Below are 22,597 nucleotides of genomic sequence, written 5' to 3' on the forward strand. Positions count from 1 at the left end.
CCCAACACTGAAGAATATGAAGAAAGGGCACTCCTGTCAGCATTCAGATCTCCGACGTCAATTTTCATCAACCCAGGCTTCTTAGACACTTCCAGTGATAACGACAGCCTACGGTGGAAGTAATATGCAGGTTAACTTTTTGGAGCCTCTTCATCAAGGCAAAAATAGTTTCTAGAACCTGAACAACTGCAAGTTTGTTTGCATAAAAAATGCACTGCGGAAGCATAAAAATCATCACTCGCCAGATTGGCCATGGTAATTTTCAAAAGACCATTCCAATGGAACCCCTATTGGTTGATCTCATCGCCATCTCCAATGTGACACTCCAAGATGTTAACTTTGAAGGATGGAGACTTCCTGGTGATGCAAGGAATGGATGGAGGCAGGCATGACCTGGCCTCGGATTGCAGAAACTCTTCAATAGGATGGGGTACTATCTATTGAATGCTGTGAAAAGGTAGATAGTTTGTATCCTGAATAATACCATGTCCATTTGGATAATAAGGTGCATTGGGGCACACCCACCGCCCATACATCATCAATGGCCAAGAAGTTGGATTGTCTTTTGAAGATGCACATGTCACCACTGATCTCCCTGTTGCTGATGATCAGATAGGAAATAGACCAAAGAGGCCAAAGCCCCTGAAGACCTCACTAGCATGGTGAGGTCGCAGATGGCTTTCAAACCTTCTCCTTTACATTCTAATGCTGTTTCCACCCCAGCCGCCATCCCTTGCATCATTTACTATTTATATTCCTTCTTCTTCTTCTTCGTTTTCTTTTCTTTTCTTTCTTGAGATACTATTTGTATTCCTTCAATCATCAGTTCCTTTCATCTCAAATCTCAAGAACAAATATTCATATGATGTTGGGTTCCGCCTGTCTTGATAATCTCAAACCATCTTCTTGATCACATCACACCATACATATATGAACAAACACACACATTTTGGATCCTTTAAAAAATGGAAGACTACAGCATAATAGATACTTTGTTCGAACCAGGCCATCATTTAGTCCTTCACCCTAACATAGAATTATCCACTGAATTATCATGTATATGATTAGGCTAACTAATTCATGGTCGTAAGAATGTAGGTCAAGAGAAATGCAATAATGTATCAATTGTGTATCAAGGATTGGTCATGGCTTAGCTAAAGACAATCTTCAAATGTGGATATAAGAATTATGCCTGTATGATTGAGAATACAGAGTTTGTAATAATGTACCTATATATCACATGCATGTGTACCATAAGTGGTGATTGCAAGATTGCTCATGTGAGGACATGCCATGTATGGTGTACATAAACAATGTAAGTCGGGAAATGCTTCCAAAGATTTGCATCCATGTGTCAATGTAAGATGAGAAAATAAAAAGGATGAACATCAGGAGAAAGATAGCAGCACTAACTGGTAATCATTGTTGCCACCTATGGTGACAGAGCTCTTATTGAAAAGAGACCAACAAGTAGAGCCAGCAATACCAGCCTCATCGCCGATCCATCTGCTGTCTGGGCCGGCATCGGAAAATATGGTAGCCTCAGGCTGGAGCTGATGAATGAGTTCAAACCAACAATCAAAGTAGTAGTCCATATTCTTCTCGCCTTCCCCCTTGGCACCGTCCAACCAGACATCCTTAATCAGCCCATACCTGCTCCAAACCCAAACCTAGATTTTGATCCTTGAAAGCATTGCTTACAAAAACAAATAATCAAATAAAAGGATAAATGAAATGTATAAGCATTGTATCCTATAGGAAGAACATAGAATAACAAATCAATCAGACAGTTAACAAAGCGACAAGAACCTAAACTGAAAAGGTAAATGAAGAAAAACATTGTTCCAAACTCAAGGTCATTCAGCCATGCAGATAACCCTTCAACAAAAAATCTAGGGAAAAATGATGAATTAATGTTGCCAAACCGCTTGACATAGGATGGATGAGATGAGAAAAGAAGAGGAAAACGATTTTTGAACAAACCACACAATTCAAAGAGGTTGAGTTTTGAGGCTTTCTCCCTTCACAGGAGTATTTTCTCAAAAAACTAGCACTCACGGTATTTTATTCCAATCTATATTCATCAACTCCATTCATAAATATGGCCTTAGAGATCTTATATAGACCAAAATACAAAAGATAAAGATCCAAAGAGATCTTATAAATCTAGACTATTAGTTTAAGATCTAAATCATATCCTAGGGATGGCAATGGGCCAGGCAGCCTGACCCGACTATCTAGGGCCAGGGCCTGGGTCCCTAAATTTGGCCCGAGAGCCAGGGCCCAGCTTGAAATCTAGGCATGAAGTCCAGGCTGGAACAGGTCAGGGCCAATAATGAATATCCCAGCCCATTCACTCATCCCATATATTTCCTTTGCAGTAACTAATATGTTTTATTCATTTTGGTAAAGAGTTATTTGATACTCTGGCTGCATATGATGCTTGATACGCAGGAACTTAGAAATGGTACATATGGCATATGTTACTCAAATTAAACCGTTTAAATTGTGGAAACCAGTCACGATAAGTTACCTTCCGAAAATCAGATTGGTTGAACAATCCTAACCTCTGATTCATGGACACTTGTTTGTTGAAATAAGACCATTGGACACTTTTCATTTTTCGCCATCCAAAAGATGTCCACCAATCTGATTGTTAAGTGTAATTTTGGTTATGTTACATCTAAACCACTAACAATAATTTAAACAGTTCTACCTTCCAAAAATAATAATAATAATTTGGCCAGTCTATTTAAGTAATTACTAAGTGTTTGTGCATCATCCATCAAACTGCCAAGTATCAAAGCCTCCATCTTTCGTGTGGCATACAGCTATCAGATTTGGTGAGTCAACAAGGGGCTTCAATGTACAAGTTAGTTCTATAGAGAATGTTAGTGTATAGTTTTTTTTAATGTAAGTGCATGTACACACTTTCCTCTACTCTTGCAGTGTACTATATGCTCTATTATAATAAATTATTGTTTGTTAGGGCATGTTAAGCCTAACACAACATCTTTCCCAAAACTCTCATCTTTCCTCCTCTCACACTTTTCTCCTCTTTTCTTCACACTACAATCATCAAACCATTCTCTACTTGGTATCAAAGCATAGATCCAAACATTCCGCATCCAACAGGTTGAGAGGCGACACGTCACCTTGCAGACGTCAGCGTTGTACGGACACATGGACTCCATTTGAGCTAAAAGTTTAGGGGTTTGATAGATCTTGATTTTAAAAGATATTTCATGATTTTTTCAGAATTTTTTGGACCTCCTTTCATGGTGTTTTGGGCGAAATAGAGAAATTTGAAAATCGGGTCCATCTTCCCTTTTTCTTCAATCTAACCTTAAATCGGTAAGCTTTTCTAGTTTCTTTGCTCAAGGTGGACCGAAATCTTCCTCCCAAGCTACTCATGGAGGATTTTTTTTACCTAAGATCTATGTTTGAGAGGGTTTTAACCTCAAATGGACGTGCGGCTGGGATGTTTTTTACTAGGTTTCGTTATATTTTGGATGATTGCTATTTGTTTCAGGTTCATCTCTTATTCCCTTGAAGGATTGAGTGAGATAGAGTTGTTTAAATCAACCCTTCTTACTGAGTCTCCTATGGCTAACAAAGGGCCCTCCTCTCTTGGCATGGAGTCTCTTGAATCCAACCCCTTGTAGATTAGCTCCACTAAGTTGAATGGTGACAACTATCTTCAATGGGAACGATCTGTAAAAGTGTTCTTAAGAGCCCGTGACAAGTTGTCGTATATTTTTTATGATCCTCGAAGCTCTACAAATGCTACCTACAAGTCTTGGACAAGGAGAATTATCAAGTCATTGCATGGTTGTTGAATAGTATGGATTCCTCGATTAGCCACTCAATGATGTTTTTATCATCGGCTAAAGGCATTTGGGATACGCTTCATGATATGTTCTCGAAGTCTCAGAATTTTTCACAGGTATTCCAACTTATTCAAGAAATTGGTTGGTTCCAACAAAACTCAAAATCATTAAAAGATTACTATTCAACGCTTCAGAGCATGTGGGATGAATTGGACTTGTATCAGCCTCATCCTTCCAAATGTAAAAAGGATCATGAACATGCCCATATGCAGCAGGATGATACTCGTATCATGCAGTTCCTAGCTGGGTTGAATTCCAATTATCTTCAAGTTTGAGATCAGGTTGTTATATAGGATCTTCTTCCCCTATTGACAACAATCTATGCCATGTGTCAGCGCGCTACTATCTCCGCTCTTCCTTCTCATTCATTCGTGCCACCAGAGCGTTTGGCACATCTTGCTGGTGATCAGTCCTCTCTTGGCCTTCGGGTACCATCCTTGAGTTTAGGGCGCATTTCTAGTTATGGTGGTCGTGGTAGAGGCCGCAAGGGAGATCGCAGTCATGACGGTCGTAATCTTCGTAGTCTTGATGGACGTGGACGAAGACATGATGGTTCCCGCATTTGTTCGCATTGCAATGGAACTAATCACACTATTGATTAATGCTGGCAGATCCATGATCGTCCTACGTATGTCATTGCTTCTGTTACATCCATAGTTGCTCCTAAAACACAGCCTTCCACTCCGACAGTTGAGCGGTTTACTTCAGGGGAGTCTCTCATCATTTCTCAAGCTGCATATGATGCCCTTATGCGGCTTCACATTCGTGATATTCCTGAGCCATTTCACGCAGCTTCAACCTAGTCAAGGGTTTGGTCACTTTGCCCACCAGTGTGGCACAAAAGAGAGCACCAATGTATTCTTTATTGATGGGCAAGTAGAAGTAGTGCCCCCAGAAAATGACGGTGAAGAGGAAGAATATGAGCCAGCGGAGAGCCCTAGCGATGAGGAAGAGAGAGCGCAGGAGACTACGACACTTACAATTGTCCATTGCGAGTTTGCACAAGCAAAGAATACCGACGATTGGCGCCACAACACGATCTTTTATACCTGCGCAAAATGTGGTGATAAGAGTTGCAAGATGATCGTGGATAGTGGTAGTTGTGCCAATGTGGCATCAACTAGCACTGTGAGTCGTTTGGGCTTGAAGCTTGAAGCCCATCCTCAACCCTATAGAGTGTCTTGGGTTGATGAGACTTTCATTCCAGTCTCGCACCATTGTCTTGTTCCAATTCAATTTGGATCATATAAAGACACACTCTGATATGATGTTGTTCTCATAGATGTTGCCCACATCATTTTGGGTAGGCCCTGGCTCTATGACAGGGATGTCACCATATTTAGTCATTGGTTTGAGGGCAAGAAAGTCAAGCTAAATCCTATCCCACCCAAGAACATGAATGGAAAGAAGTCCATCACAAAGAGTGGTGCGAGCAGCCCGAAGGAATTGAAGGAATCGGAGTCCAAGTCTAAGTCTCTCTATATTCTAAATACCAAAGACTTTGAGCGAGAGACTGAGTAGGACTCGATGGTGTACGCCCTTGTCGCTAGGGAGAGTGCACAAGAGGCTAGTGTAAAGTTATTCACTGAGGTTATTCCGATGGTGGATGAGTTTCGTGATGTCTTTCCTGATGATCTACCGGATGAGCTTCCCCCTATGACGGATATACAGCACGCCATTGATTTAGTCCCTGAGGAGACTCTACCAAACCTCCCTCATTACAGAATGAACCCAAAGGAGCATGCAGAGTTGAAGAGGCAGGTTGATGAGCTCCTAGAAAAAGGTTTCATTCGAGAAAGCATGAGCCCATGTGCCATGCCCGCCATTCTTACACTTAAGAAGGATGGCACATGGAGGATGTGTGTTGATAGTAGGGTCATCCACAAAATCATAATCAAGTATCGATTTCACATACCACATCTTGATGACATATTCGACAAGATGGCCAACGTAGTCTTCTCGAAAATTGACCTCAAAAGTGCTTATCATCAAATCCGCATACGCCCTAGCAACGAGTGGAAGACGGCCTTCAATACGAAGGATGGGCTACACGAGTAGCTAGTCATGCCTTTTGGGCTGACTAATGCCCCGAGTACCTTCATGCATGTGACAACCCAAGTATTGAGGTCCTTCATGGGGAAGTTCCTAGTTATCTACTTTGATGATATCCTGATTTATAGCATGACCAAGGAACAACACCTCAACCATTTGAGGCAAGTTTCTGGAATCCTTAAAGCCGAAAAATTGTATGTCAACCTAAAAAAGTGTGTGCTTTTGTCTAGCAGTGTTATCTTCTTAGGTTTTGTTGTGTCAGCTGAGGGTATATCGGCGGATCCGAGAAAGTCAAGGCCATTATCAATTGGCTTGAACCCCGCAATATTCATGAGGTGCACAGCTTTTACGGCTTGGCCACCTTCTATAGGCGGTTCATTTGAGGCTTCAGTTCTATTATGGCTCCCGTCACAGATTGCATAAAAAAAGGAGAGTTTCAATAGACGAAGGCAGCCTCAAAAGCCTTCAACAAGATAAAGTCTAAGATGACTGAGGCTCTAGTCATGTGACTTTCGGATTTTTCGAAAGTTTTTGAGGTCGCATGCGACGCGTCAGAAGTCGGTATAGGAGGAGTACTTAGTCAGGAAGGGCACTCTGTCACCTTTTTTAGTGAGAAACTGAATAAGGCGAAGCAAAAATACTCCACCTATAACAAAGAATTCTACGCAGTAGTGCAGTTGTTGCGCCACTGGCGTCACTATCTATTGTCGCAAGAACTCGTTTTGTTCTCAGATCACAAGGCCTTGAGATATCTGAACTCTCATAAGAAATTAAACCCTAGGCACGTCAAGTGGGTCCAGTTCTTTCAAGAGTACACTTTTGTGCTTAAGCACAAGGCCGGTGTAAAGAACAAGCCAACTGACGCGTTGAGTTGTCGAGTCACGTTACTCAATTCCATGAGTGTCAAAGTTACAAGGCTCAAGTGTGTCAGAGGATTATTTTGAGTGCCCAGATTTTGTTGTGTACGCATTGTTGTTAGAGAATTCGTCAGGAGCAAGCAGTGAGTATTTAATATTGGACGGATATTTGTTTAGGAGTAATCGTTTGTGCATACCTCACACCTCCCTCCACGATTTTCTTGTCTGGGAGTTACATTCATGAGGGGTCGCAGATCATTTTGTCGAGACAAGACCATTGCCCTAGTGGAGGATAGATTCTATTGGCCAAGCCTCAAGCGAGATGTGACCAAAATTATAGGACAATGTCGTACTTGTCAATTGGCAAAGCAGAAAAAGCAAAATACTGGGCTATACACACCTTTTCCAGATCCATTCGCCCCTTGGCAGGACATCAGTATGGACTTCGTGCTTGGGCTCCCCAAGACCATTCGAAAACACGATTCCATATTTGTTGTTGTGGACCGTTTTTCCAAAATAACCCACTTCATCCCTTACTCGAAGACCTTTGACGCATCCCATGTTGCCAAATTGTTCTTTAGTGAGATTGTCAAACTTCATGGGTTACCCAAAACCATATTGTCTGATTGTGACGTACGGTTCATGAGTTATTTTTGGAAGACAATATACGGCATATGATGAGTATTAGGCTCCAATTTTCTTCTACCTACCACCCTTGGACTGATGGTCAGACTAAGGTGGTCAATAGGAGCCTAGGAAATTTGCTCAAGCGTTTAGTAGGAGAGCACACCAGGACATGGGACAATGCACTACCTATCACCGAGTTTGCATTTAATAGTTCTATTAATAGATCAACAGGTTTAAGTCCTTCTGAAGTCGTTACTGTTTATAAACCTAGAGAGCCTATTGATCTTGTCCCTAGGTCCCTGTCCCATAGGCCATCAGAGTCTGCAGAGTCCTTTGCACATCATATTCATTCATGGCATCAAGAAATCAAGTGAAAGATCAATACTAGTAATGAACAATACAAATTTTCTGCAGACCAACATAAACAATTCAAGGAATTCAATGTAGGGGACTGTGATGGTTCGATCAGGCCAGAGCGGTATCCTCAAGGAACCATTCAGAAATTACATGTGCGTAGAGTTGGACCATTCAAAATTATAAAACGAAACGGTCCCAATGCGTATGTGATAGATCTTCCACCTTCCATGGGAATTAGTTCCACATTCAATGTGGAGGATCTAGTTTCATTTCAGGGGACCACTAATACATTGTCCAACCTTTCACCTAAACATCCCAATTCCCCAGATCTTTCCCTTGACCCATGGCCTCTTCCCGACCCATCTTCTCAGCCTCTACCTCCTATACCTACATTTCCCACATCCATAGAGGAGATAGAAGATATTCTAGACCATCAAATTGGAAGTCACGCCCAGCTTCAGACAGTATATAGCTCACTGAGGAGGAGCTTCAGAGACTTGATCCAAACCTCTTGGATCGGTTCAGGAGCTTTGTTTTGCCAGTGGCGAAACCTTCGCGGCCGGGGAGAGTTGATGGAGACATCATGCACACATCCCCTCTACGCACGTATTCGAGGAAGCGGGCTCCACTTTCAATTTGGATTGACGACAACATCTTTGGAGGGCTTCATAATTAGGGGGCTGCGTTATGGAGCATTGGAGTGGACCCGATCATCACATAGATTCTTCCATTGGATCTCATGATCGTGGCCCACTACTTTAGAAGATCTATGATTTTGAGTTTTGACTATTTTTGTTATTAGAAACATCATGAACGGCTTTAATTGCTTAGATTAATTATTTTATTTGCTTTAGCTTTGGTATTAGTGCGCGCACATGGCGCAAGGGTAATTGTCTTTTTTAGGTTTAGGGTTTTCTTATAAATATAGCAATCCCATGTAAGTATTGCAATGATATTTTAAAAACATTATGAACGGCTTTAATTGCTTAGATTAATTATTTTATTTGCTTTAGCTTTGGTATTAGTGCGCGCACATAGCGCAAGGGTAATTGTCTTTTTTAGGTTTAGGGTTTTCTTATAAATATAGCAATCCCATGTAAGTATTGTAATGATATTTTATTAATAAAAATTCCTGCGTTTCTTCCTCTCTCTTTGGGTTGAAGAATCGAATTAGGAGCGAAGCCCTCCCTCGAAGGGCTAACTATCGTGGCGCGAAGCCATATCCGCTCCATATCATCTCCACCTTCTTACGCACCACATCCATCACCCTCTACACCCCTTCCACCTTCAGATTCACCCACTTTCGTATCCAACTTTTCTCCTACAGCAATGCACAAACAGATTTTTAGATTCTGGCCCATCTAAGGGGCTGAAACTTCGGCGGAGTACTACGCACACACCTTGCAACAGATCAACGTGAAACTTGGAATGGAGGCAGCCCATCCCTGGTCGATCCCAACCTAAAAGTCGGTTCCCGACTTTATAGGCCCCACACACGTGCGGACGACCTGTCATGCACGTGCGTCTAGGCCCATCTGCTTTCCAACGCACGTGGCTCATCCCAGGTCCTCTTTTTCCTCTATTTCCTTCTCTTTTGACTAAAAAAATCCCTTAATCCAAACTCGTAACCCTAAAGAGTCCCAAATCCCAATTATCCCCAATTTTCAAACCCTAGATTTTTCCCCCAAATTAAAACTTGGTGAATCTCTTGAGTTGGGAACTATCCTTTGTAATGGATGATTCTTACACTCCTTTGGGCTTGTTTGGCTTATAATTTTATTTGATCCATCCCTTGAGTTGTTAGGCTTGGATCCCCATAGATTCCCCTTTTTGAATATTTGACAGTATGTAAGATGTGGAATTTTGTGACTATTTAAAATTGGTATAATCTCAAGCTTGATCTCTTACATTCCATATTTAATTTCATGTCCTACATCACAGTTGCTCCTAAGACACAGTCTTCCACCCCGACAGTTGAGCAGTCTACTTTAAGGGAGTCTCTCATCATTTCTCGGTTTACATATGATGCCCTTATGCGGCTTCACATTCGTGATATTCCTGAGCCATCTCACGCAACTTCAACCCAATCAGTTACTGCTCTTCTTGCGTCATCCTATCCTACATCCCAGGTCATAGACTCTGGAACTTCCTCCCATATGACTGGTACGTCTCAATTATTTTCCTCTTATTATCCTTCTCCCCACACTCAGTATGTCATAGTCGCAGATGGAATCCAAACTCTCATCTCTGGGATTGGTTTCATCCCTCTTTCTTCTTCCTTATCTCTGTCATCAGTTCTGCATGTGCCTCGTTTTCCATTAAACTTATTGTTTGTTAGCTCTCTTCCTAAATCATTAAATTGTTTCATTACCTTCTTCCCTTCTTATTGTTTGTTTCAAGACCTATAGACGAAGAGAGTGATTGGTGGGGGCATAAGAGAGGAGGCGTTTAGGTTCTTGATGATACACATGTTGCCGCTTCTAGTACCCTTTCTCTAGATCGAAAGTCCATGACACGATGGCACTGCCACTTAGGCCACCCATCAATAGCTAGATTGAGAATTTTATTTCCCTCCTTATCTATCACTAAACTGTTATGCTGTAATATTTGTGAATTGTCTAAACATCATCGTGCTATGTTTCCTCCAAGCTTTTTTGTGAGGAAATCTCAACCTTTTATTCTAGTTCCCGGACTAGCTTCAGTTACCTCCACTTTTGGATTTATATATTTTGTTACCTTTATTGATGATTATTAATGCATGACTTGGATTTATCTTTTGAAATTTAAAAGTGAAGTGTTTAAAGCATTTAAAGTGTTTTATTATGAAGTGTGCACTCAATTTCAACGTTCCATCAAAACCCTCCATCCTGATAATGGGGGGGAATACATGTTTATTACTTTTTTGTCCTTCTTGCAGGAACATGGTATTTTGTCTAGGACGTCATGTGCTCACACACCTCAACAAAATGGTATCGCAGAACAAAAGAATCATCATATTCTTGAAGTTACTTGCACCCTTCTTCTTGGTATGCACCTACCTAAACATTTTTTGGGTGATGTTATTCTAACTGTTACTTTTCTTATTAATCATATACCCTTACGTATCTTGTCTTATAAATCTTCCTTTACTATATTGTATCCTCATGATAATCCATTTCCTCTACCACCTAAAGTTTTTTGTTGCACATGCTTTGTTCAAATTTTAGATGAAAGTAATGATAAACTTAGCCCCAGGGTAATTAAATGTGTCTTCTTAGGGTATACTTGGAGTCAGAAAGGGTATAAATGTTTTGACCCATTAACTCGCAAGAAGTATGTCTCTGCCGATGTAACCTTCTTTAAGGATGTTTCTTTTTTCTCACCTTCAGGTCGATCCCTCTGTGATCCTCTTGCAAGTCGGGGGAGTATGACTCTTATCCTCTTCCTCTTTCTACTAGTGATCATGAAGAAACTTCTCTCCCCTCCGTTCAGCATCCTGTTGGTGATTTGGGTGACCCTAAGCCTCTACGGGTGTATCTTCGTCAAAATAAATCTTCACATGCTCAGCCATCCACCCTTCCGCCCACTTCGAATGTTGGCTCAGGTGACTCTCCTACATCGAGTTTAGATCTCCCTATTGCCTTGCGCAAAGGGTCACGATCTTGTATTCAACACCCCATTAGTAATTTCGTTTCATATGATCATCTTTCACCAGCTTTTCAGTCGTTTGCAGCTTTCCCTTCATCATAGACTATTCCTCGGTCTCTCTCACATGCTCTTCAAAGTCCTGACTGGACGAAGGCGATCATAGAAGAAATGTCTGCTCTTGATAAGAATCATACTTGAGACCTTGTGCCACTTCCTTTAGGGCATAAACCTGTTGGATGTCAATGGGTTTATACGATTAAGTTTCTTCCAAGCAGCTTCCTTGATCACTATAAAGCCCATCTTATTGCTAAGGGTTACACACAGACTTATCGTGTGGATTACTTCGAGACATTCTCTCCAGCAGCTAAGCTTAATTCGATTCGCGTTGTAATCTCCTTGGCCGTTAATTTATCATGGCCCTTGTTGTAACTTGATGTTAAGAATGCATTTCTCCATGGGGACCTTGCAGAGGAAGTCCACATGCATCAATCTCCTGGCTTTGTTGCTTCCCACAACCCTGCACTTGTATGTCGGTTGAAGAAGGCTCTTTATGGACTCAAACAATCCCCCAGTGCATGGTTCAAAAAATTCAGTCCTCTTGGAGTTAGGCTTTGTTCGTAGTCATGCCGATCATTCTCTTTATATGTCGTCAATCGACGGGCATCATGGTTCTCATTATCTGTGGATGATATTGTTCTATCCGGTAGTGATTCTATTGGAATGTGGGAGGTCAAAGAATTTTTTAAGACTAAGTTTGAGATCAAGGATCTTGGTCCTCTTCGCTACTTCCTCATAATTGAAGTTGGTCGCTCTTCATCCAGATTGGTCTTGTTACAACAAAAATATGTGCTCGATCTTCTCATGGAGATCGTCATGTTAGGGTGCAAGCCCACTACCACTCCCATAGATACTTCCTAGAAGCTTCGACCAAATGATGCTCTCCTTACTGATCCCGAGATGTATCAACGACTTGTAGGCCAACTTATTTACCTGACTATTACTCAGCCAAATCTCTCATTTGCGGTGGGTGTTATTCACCAATTCACGCAAGCTCCCCGTACCTCCCATCTCACGACTGTCTACCGCATACTTCGGTATTTAAAATCACCTCCGGGTCTTGGCCTCCACTTTCAATTGCATGGTCATACTCATCTTTCTGGCTATTCCGATGTTAATTGTGCTAGTAGTACTTATGATCGCTGCTTTACATCCGGCTTTTGTATCTTCCTAGGTGGCAATCTTATAACATAGAAGAGCAAGAAGCAACCGGTTGTTGCTCGATCCTCAGCCGAACCAAAATATCGGGCTATGGCTCATGCGACGTGTGAACGCATGTGGCTTCGCAATCTTTTTGAAGAACTTGGCTATCCCCCTTCGGATCCTGTTCCTCTTCATTATGGCAACCAAGCGGCCATCCATTTGCTCGTAACCCGGTTTTCCACGAGCAAACCAAGAGTATTGATGTCGACTACAAGGTGTTCCAAAACGATAACGGTGGCCGTAACAGCCATCACCGTTACCGTTATGGTATAGGCCATAACGGCCGTTACAGGCCCCGTATCGGCCGTTATGACCATTTTTTTATTTTTTTGAAAAAATTGTTACTGGACCGTTACACGGTCGTTACAATCCGTTACGGGGCCGTTATGGCCTGTTTTTCTGTAACAGTTGTTACGGCCGTTTCGATCCCGTAATGCATAACGGTTATAACTGTTACCATTACGTAACGACTGTTACGTAACCGATTTTGAATACCTTGGTCGACTATGCCTTTATTCGGGAAAAAGTTGGTTCTAAGGGAATCATCACCCATTTTATTCGATCCAGGGATCAACTTGCTGATGTTCTTACAAAGTCCTTGAGTCGAAATGCTCTTCATCGTGTTCGTGACAAGTTGGGCATGATCAACATCTATGCTCCAACATGAGGGGGAGTATAGAGAATGTTAGTGTATAGTTTTTTAATGTAAGTGCATGTGCACACTTTCCTCTTCTCCTGCGGTGTACTATATGCTATATTATAATAAAATATTGTGCTAGGGCATGTTGAGACTAACACAACATCTTTCCCAAAACTCTCATCTTTCTTCTTCTCTCTCACTCTTCTCCTCTTTTCTTCACACTACAATCATCAAACCATTCTCTACCGGTTCCTCTCTAAGTCCTTGAAGAAGAAGCTTATTCCTCATGTTACACGTGGAGCCCACACAAATCAAATTTGGTGGGCTCCATTGTAGAGGTCAGTTCCTCTCCAAGTTTTGTAGAAGAAGCTTATTTTGCACATGGGGCCCACACAAGTCATGTGTATGGCTTCCAACCCGTTCACAACAACAGCCCTGCCATGAAAGTTGGACAACCAAAAAAAAGACTGATCCAACCATCATTTGGGCACCATGTGAATTTAGCCCTTTTTGTATGGTAATCAATTGTTTTCTATGGTGTGGCTCACCTAATGATTTTATAGGCCTGATCTTTTAGGTATTCCATCATCATAGGGGGCTCATGTAATTCAAGGGTCGCATATATACACAAAATGGCAGGCCCCGCCACAAAAAACAATCGACAACCATCCAAAACCTCAAATTCACATGGTGGCCCACCTAATGGTTAGATTGACCTTATTTTTTGGGCATCCAAATTTCATGGTGGGGTGGCCCCGATGGACAAGTTAGATGTCACATGCACACCCCAGTGGTTCCCGCACGCAGCACTTATAGAATAAGCTTCTTCTCTGGAGACTTGTTAAAAGACCCGGCTTCGTCAATGACTCTTCGTCCTTGGAGAAGCTGCTAAGGTTTGCCAATTCAACACGCGCATGGGAGCCGTACATATACACACACAGACACACATGTCATATGTGACTCATGTGTGAGATATGAGCTTTCCATTAGGTAAGATAAGAATCAAAATCAGGCTATTTCATACCTAATGTGGGGCATAACATATCAAAACAAATGAAAAGCTAGTAAAGAATTTCGTGAGCATCAATTTACTTTGAAAGTTGAGGCCTACCCAATGAGAAGAAATTACTAGATTTGTTAGTTCAAAGATGTAGTCATTAGTCAATATTACCAACCTTATGTAAAGCTTAGATATCACACATTTTTTATGCTTCGGCATGTGCCCATGTGTAAACTTGTATGGTTCCACATGCCTTTGAAATTAGCAACCTCAAAAGTGCAATAACAACAAATGTCCCTTCATCTTTCTTCTTGCTGGATCGAGCTCGAAAATGCAATCATACATCATGTCTGATGACAACATCCGAGCAACATACCAGTGGAGGGCTGAGCTAGTTTCCTTATGGCTAGACGACCATTACATGGGGGCTACTTGGACCAATTCACATTCCTAGCCATGTCGAAGACCCAACGTGCATGTTCGTGCATCTTTGAAGACCACACACTGGGAAGATGCACGTGGGTTGCATATAGGGGCTTGATGGACACATCAGACTATTGGATCCAGTGGACATGATGATCGGACCGTTGAATCACATCATCGGACATCTTGATAATGGACCCCCTTGGACCACAAAATATTTTAGTTGTTTAGATTGTTTTGATGCTTCGTTATTTTTTATATACCTTATATTTGTATTAAGATTAGGTGAGTTAGAAACAACTTTTAATTTATTAAGCATCTTTATGTTAAGAATCTTATCTGAGAGCATCTTTTTGTCAAAGGTCTTTTCTGAGACTATAAAGAGAAATATGGGTGTGTGAAGCCCTAATGCCATTATTTTGGGGAAAAAAAAAAAAGCTTTGTGTTTTCTCTTCTTCATGTGATTTGAAGAATACTCCATATAATTTGGAGCTTGGGTGTGGTGTGATTTCATTTCCCATTCAACGGAGGTGTGAGGCTTCCATCTATCATCTTCCTTTTCTCTTCATTTCCATCCAAAAGAGATAATTTCCTAAAAACATCATCGCTCTTCTTCTCTCCCTATCCAAGACCATCCAAATCATCTTTTTCTTCAACTTTTCATCATCCAACTTCAACCCCAACTGAAATCAACTGTTAAGGACCCAAAAACCCTAGCCAACGACCCACATGTGAGAGCCCCTAGCCTAACCGTATGGGCAACCGCTTAATCCTTTGATTTTCAGATTACACTCTTGCTGAATTTTTAGTTTAGCACCCTCGGATTACCACCCTTCTGAATTTTCAACATAATATTTGAGGATAGCGACTTTCTGAATTTCCTGGTTAGTGTGTTCAGCTTGATTTCTAAGTTAGTTTTATCATTGTCATAAAATTGTCCTAGGACCTAGGTTTCCCTTTTAGAGTTCCTTTTTGTATGCCCACTCATTCTGGACGTGACTTTGGTTTACATCCCACTATGAATCTAGAGAAAATTGTTGAGGCTCTTAATGTTATCAACCACCATCCGACGGCCATTGAAGTGCGCGATAGGACCACCGCAACTCAATTGACTGTGACCAATGCGGGTGTCGATCAGCTTGAAGCCTCCCTTCAAGCGAACCCCGATACTAGGGAAGATGTCCAATCACAAATTGGGAATCAAATTGAAGGAGTTGAGACTGTGCCACTTGTAATTGTTATCCGTGCCTTAAGCCAGATTGTAGAAAGTGATGATTGGTGCAGGAATTCAATTTTCCACACTTATGCCAGGTGCAATGGCAAAAACTGCAAGGTGATCATTGATGGTGACGGTTGCATCAATGTCGTCACTGCTAGCACCATGAGCCACTTAGGTATGCTAGTCATTCCTCACCCTCAGCCCTATCGAGTCTCATGGGTTGATGCGTCTTCAATTCTGGTTTCTCAACGTTGTGCCATTCTCATCCAGTTTGGTTCTTATACGGACACGCTGTGGTGTGATGTTTTGCCTATGGATATATGCCACATCATTTTGGGCAGGCCTTGGTTGTATGACAGGAATGCAATACTACTCGGAGTCTCGGTCTCTCGAATGCATGTTCGTTTTTATATGAAGGCAAAAGGATTGTCTTGAAGCCTCTCCCACCCAAAAGCACCCCAAAAAAGAAGGAGAACTTCAAGTAACGTGGTCCTGAAGATGTGATGAAACTCCAGCTTGAGCCTCTTCCTATAGTTAATGCCAAAGAGTCTAAAAGAGAGACTAAAACTGATTTAACGTTGTATGCCCACGTGGCAAGTGAGGTAACACCTAAGGTTATTATGGAGATGCCAACTAAAGTTACACTCGAGGGTAGTGTAGACTATAGAGTTACCATATGAGGGGAGTCCGGTATTGGAGAAGTCTAGTGTTGTTATTTTAGAGGACATACCGGATGAGCTTACACCCGTGCGGAACATTCACACATTGACTCTACCAAACCTTCATCACGATCAAATGAGTCCCGGGGAGAAAGTGGATCTATAAAGACAAGTAGATAAGCCTAGGACCCCTAGAGATTGCATATCCATGTCAGTGTTCCATAGGCCTTCAGAGTCTGCACATGCATCTACACGACATATGCATGACTTGCATGTGGAGATTAGAAAAAGAATCAATATAATGAAACATACAAAATGATTACCGACTCACACCGTAGGTTTAAAGAGTTTGTTATGGACGATGAAGCCATGATTAGAATACATCCAAAAAAGTTTCAACAACCATAAAAAATTTACAAGCCCGTAGTGTTAGAACCATATAAAATCTTGAAAAGACTGGGTTCGAATGCTTACTTGATAGATCTTTCACCTAACATGAGTATTAGTTCCACATTTAATGTGGAAGATATTGTACCATTTCATGGACCTTCCCCTAACCCTTAAATGAACTTCGATGATGATGCCCTTGACTTGTCCCATAACCCATGGCTATTACCTGACCCTTCTTCTCAACATTTACCACCCGTACCATCCATACCTACAAGAAGAGTGGAGATAGAGGATATCTTAGATGAAGAAGCGGTTTCCATACAGCATGGAAGTTACTAGGAGTACCTTGTCAAGTGGAAGGGCAGACCAAAGTCGGACAATACGTGGATCACAAAGGCAGAGCTTCAGCCTCAAGCATCATTGCAACTTTATTTCACCAGAAGCGAAATCTCCTTAGCAGAGGGGAATTGATGAGGACATTCGAGCACCATACCAGAGGAGGAGGATTGAGTCAGTCTTCTTATGGCTAGACGACCATTACATGGGGCCCACTTGGACCAATTCACATTCCTAGCCATGTTGAAGACCTTACATGCATGTTCGTGCATCTTTGCAGACCACACATTGGGAAGATGCACGTGGGTTGCATATACGAGCTTGATGGACACATCGGACCGCAGGATCGAGTGGACACGATGATCGGACCGTTGATCATCATCATCGGATATCTTGATTGTGGACCCTCTTGGGCCACGAAATAGTTTAGTTGTTTACATTGTTTACATACTTCGTTATTTTTGGTATACCTTATATTTATGTTGAGATTAGGAGGATAAGGAACAACTTTTAATTTAATAAGCATCTTTATGTTGGGAATCTTATCTGAGAGCATCTTTTTATAAAAAGTTTTTTTTGAGAATATAAAAGAGAAAGATGGGTGTGTGAAGCCCTAATGCCATTATTTTCAAAAAAAAAAAAAAAAAAGCTTTGTGTTTTCTCTCTTCTTCATGTGATTTGAAGAATACTCCAAGTGATTTGGAGCTCGAGTGAGGTGCGATTGCATTCTCCATTCAATAGAGGTGCGAGGCTTCCATCTATCATCTTCTTTTTCTCTTCTTTTCCATCCAAAAGTGGTCTTTTCCTAAAAACATCATCTTCCCTTCCTATCCAAGACCATCCAAATCATCTTTTCTTCAACTTTTCATAATCCAACTTCAACCCCAACCGAAATCAACCATCGAGGACTCAAAAACACTAGCCAACGACCCACACGTGCAAGCCCCTAGCCTGACCATACGGACAATCGCTCAATCCTTTGATTTTCCCTTGCTTCCCTCATCAAAATCCCTTAATTCCCCATCCATAACCCCACCATAAACCCTAAATCCCCAATTTCCTATTTTCTCCAATTTCTAAAACCCTAATTCCAAAATCTCTAATTCATATGAACCCTAATTCCAAGATAGATCCCAAATTCCTAAACCTACAGGTCATTCCCTTGAGTATGGAACGTGCCTATGCTAAATTGGAAGGTCTATCCTTCCATCTGGCCTAGTTTTAATTGATTTATGTGATTTCTTAGAATGCGGGCATGTGATATAGGTTAAATCAGATTTTATTTCCTATTGTTTATTCTTAATTACTTGGTGGTGATGCAGGACATGAAATTCAAGTATGATGTGCAAGATTTTCAGGCTTTAAATCACACTAATTCAGAAACAGTTACACAAAATCCCACATCCCACACAAAAGTTCAAACACTCAATTAAGGGAAATCTTATGCGGATCCAAGCCTACACATGCTAGGGCCAAATCAATCAAAATTATAGACCAAACAATAATCGAAGGAGGGTAAATTCATTCACACTTGCACAGAAATAATTCCCCAATACAAGGGATTCACATATTTCAATTTGGGGAACACTAAGGTTGAAGAAAGGGCGTAAACTTAGGGATTTGGATAATTTAGGGTTAACGTTAGGGTTTTGAGTGAAATAGGAGTGAAAGAGAGAGAGACGAACTAGAGAAGCACCACACGCGTGGACAGCAGCGATGGCCCAAACGCACGTGCGTGTGATCCTGCCCGCATGCGTGTGGGGCCCACGAACCCAAAATCCCCCTCCTTGGGGCTGGTCGGCCAAGGGTGGGCTACAAAACCCCCGAATTTTAGCTCGATCCGATGCACGGTCTGTGCGTGATACTCCACCGAAGTTTCAGCCCCCCCTGCAAGGCCAGATTCCGAAAATCTACCGTAGAGAAAAAAAGGCTGCAATAGAGGGTGAATTTGAAGCGTAGATGATTGTAGGAAGAGGTGAATGTGAATATGGAAGGTAGGAGATGGGGCAATTTGGGATAGGTGTGGCTTCGCACCACAGTATTCAGCCCTTCGAGGAAGGGAGGGTTTCACACCCAATTGGATCTCTACAACTCGAAAATTTATAGCAGAAAAAAAAAAAAAAAAAAAAAAAACGCAGAAATTTTATTATTCTCAATGAGAAAAAAGACTACAGGGGGTGCCTATTTTTAATAAAACCATATACCCCAAAACTCGCGCCATGTGCGCAACCTATTACTTGGAGACGAAGTAATAAAAAATAACAACTAATCAAAGCAATCTAAACCGTCCATGATATTCCTAATAACAATAATAAGAAAAATCCAAAATACTAGATTAATTAGAATAGTGGGCCACAATCATGAGAACCCATGGTGGGATTTACATAACTATAGGGTCAACTCCAACGAACTAAAACGCAATCCTAACTAGGAGGCCCTTCCTGGACGTCGTCATCGATCCAGATCGATGGTAGGGCCCTCCTTGTGTACGTGCGTAAGGGGGGCGTACGTATGCTCATGATGTCCCCATCAACTCTCCCCAGCTGCGAAGATTTTGCCACTGGCAAAACAAAACTCCTAAACCGTTCCAAGATGTCAGGATCAAGTCTCTGAAGCTCCTCCTCAGTGAGCCACGTACTGTCTAAAGTTGGGCGTGACTTCCACTTAACCAGGTACTTCTAAAACCCGCCGTCCGACATTGATATTATCTGATGGTCCATAATATCCTCTATTTCCTCCCTGGGTGTGGGAAAGATAGGTATGGGAGGTAGAGGCTAGGAAGAAAGGATGAGAAGATGCCATGAATCAAGGGACAGGTTTGGGGAATCAGGATGGTTAGGCGAAGGGCTAGACAAAGTATTAGTGGTCCCCAGAAAAGTAACTAGATCCTCCACATTGAATGTCGAACTAATTCCCATGGAAGGTGGAAGATCTACCACATACGCATTGAGACCGTTTCATTTTATAATTTCGAAAGGTCCAGCGCTACGCGCCTGTAATTTACGAATGGCCTCCTAAGGGTACCACTCGGGCCTAATGCGGACCATCACAGTCCCCTACATTGAATTCCTTGAATCCTTTATGCTGGTCTGCAGAAAATTTGTAATGTTCATTACTAGTAGTGATCTTTCGCCTGATTTCTTGATGCAATGAATGAATGTGATGCGCAAAGGACTCTGCAGACTCTGATGGCCTATGGGACAGTGACATAGGGACAAGATCAATAAGCTTCCTAGGCTTATAACCAGTAAAGACTTCAAAAGGACTTAAACCTGTGGACCTATTAACATAACTATTAAATGCAAACTCAACTATAGGTAGTACGGTGTCCCACGTCCTGGTGTGCTCCCCCACTAAATTTCTGAGCAAACTCCCTAGGCTCCTATTAGCCACCTTAGTCTGACCATCGGTCTAAGGGTGGTAGGCAAAAGAAAATTGGAGCCTAGTATTCATCATGTGCCATGGTGTCTTCTAAAAATAACTCATGAATCGCACGTCATGGTCAGACACTATGGTTTTTGGTAACACATGTAGTTTGACGACCTCACTAAAAAACAGCTTGGCAACATGGGATGTGTCGGAGGTCTTAGAACAAGGAATGAAGTGGGCCATTTTAGAAAAATGGTCCATGACAACAAATATGGAATCGTATTTCCGAATAGTCCTGGGGAGTCCAAGCATGAAGTCCATACTAATGTCCTGCCAAGGGATGAATGGAACTGGTAAGTGTGTATAATCCTGTATTTTGTTTTTTTTGCTTTGCCAGTTGACAAGCACAACATTGCCCTATAATTTTAGCCACGTCTTGCTTGAGGCTTGGCCAATGAAATCTATCATCCACTAGGGCAATGGTCTTGTCTCGACCGAAATGACCCGCGACCTCTCCTGAATGTAACTCCCAGACAAAAAATCGTAGAGGGAGGTGCGAGGTATGCACAAGCGGTCACTCCTAAAAAAATATCCGTCTAAAATCAAGTACTCACTGCTAGCTCCTGACGGACTCTCTAACAACGATGCGTACACAACTCCAAAATCTGGACACTCAAAATAATCTTCTTTTATGCGCTTGAGGCCCGTGACTTCGATACTCATGGAATTGAATAACGCGACTCGACGACTCGATGCGTCGGCAGGCTTATTCTCTACACCGGCCTTGTGTTTAAGTACAAAAGTGTACTCTTGAAGGAATTGAACCCACTTGGCGTGCTTAGGGTTTAATTTCTTATAAGAGTTCAGATATCTCAAGGCCTCGTGATCTGAGAATAAGACGAATTCTTATGACAATAGGTAGTGATGCCAATGGCACAGTGATTGCACTACCACATAGAACTCTGTCATAGGTGGAATATTTTTCTTTCTCCTTATTCACTTTCTCACTAAAAAAGCGACAGGGTGCCCTTCCTGACTAAGTACTCTTCCTATGCTGACTCCAGACGTGTCACATGCGACTTCAAAAGCTTTTGAAAAATCTGGAAGTCGCGTGACTGGAGCTTCAGTCATCTTGACCTTTATCTCCTTAAAGGCCTTCAAGGCTGCCTTTGTCCATTGAAACTCTCCCTTTTTTATGCAATCTGTGATGGAAGCAATAATGGAACTGAAGCCTCGAATGAACAGCCTATAGAAGGTGGCTAAGCCGTGAAAGCTGTGCACCTCATGAATATTGCGGGGTTCAGGCCAATTGACGATGGCCTTGACCTCATTGGGATCTGCCGATACGCCCTCAGCTGACACAACAAAACCTAAGAAGATAACACTACTAGACAAAAACGCACACTTCTTTAGGTTGGCGTACAAGGGATCTCACAAACCTGCCTCAAATGGTTGAGGTGTTCCTTGGTCATGCTATAAATCAAGATATCATCAAAGTATACAACCAGGAACTTCCCCATGAAGGACCTCCACACTTGGGTCATCACACACATGAAAGTGCTTGGGGCGTTAGTCGGCCCAAAAGGTATAACTAGCCACTCGCATAGCCCATCCTTCGTCTTGAAGGCCGTCTTGCATTCATCATCAGGGCGTACACGGATTTGGTGATAACCACTTTTGAGGTCAATTTTTGAGAAGATAGTAGCATTGGCCATCGTATCCAACATGTCATCAAGACGTGGTATGGGTAACCGATACTTGACTGTGATTTGTTGATGGCCCTACTATCAACACACATCCTTCATTTGTTATCCTTCTTCAGGTGTAAGAAGGGAGGGCACGGCACACGGGCTCATGCTCTCTCGAATGAAACCCTTCTAGAAGCTCGTCA

The 22,597-nt window shown here is 42.0% G+C and overlaps 1 protein-coding gene across 1 annotated transcript in view; it reads right to left on the reverse strand.

Moving 5' to 3' along the window:
• The window catches only part of LOC131228575 (alpha-L-fucosidase 1), a 52,435-nt gene that overhangs the window by 9,628 nt on the left and 20,210 nt on the right, over positions 1-22,597 (reverse strand). The window contains exon 2 of the mRNA XM_058224330.1: positions 1,414-1,653. Coding sequence (XP_058080313.1) covers positions 1,414-1,653 — 240 coding nt within the window. The remainder of the gene's footprint in view (positions 1-1,413; positions 1,654-22,597) is intronic.

Source organism: Magnolia sinica, chromosome 16 (assembly GCF_029962835.1).
Source record: "Magnolia sinica isolate HGM2019 chromosome 16, MsV1, whole genome shotgun sequence".
Lineage (NCBI taxonomy): Eukaryota > Viridiplantae > Streptophyta > Magnoliopsida > Magnoliales > Magnoliaceae > Magnolia > Magnolia sinica.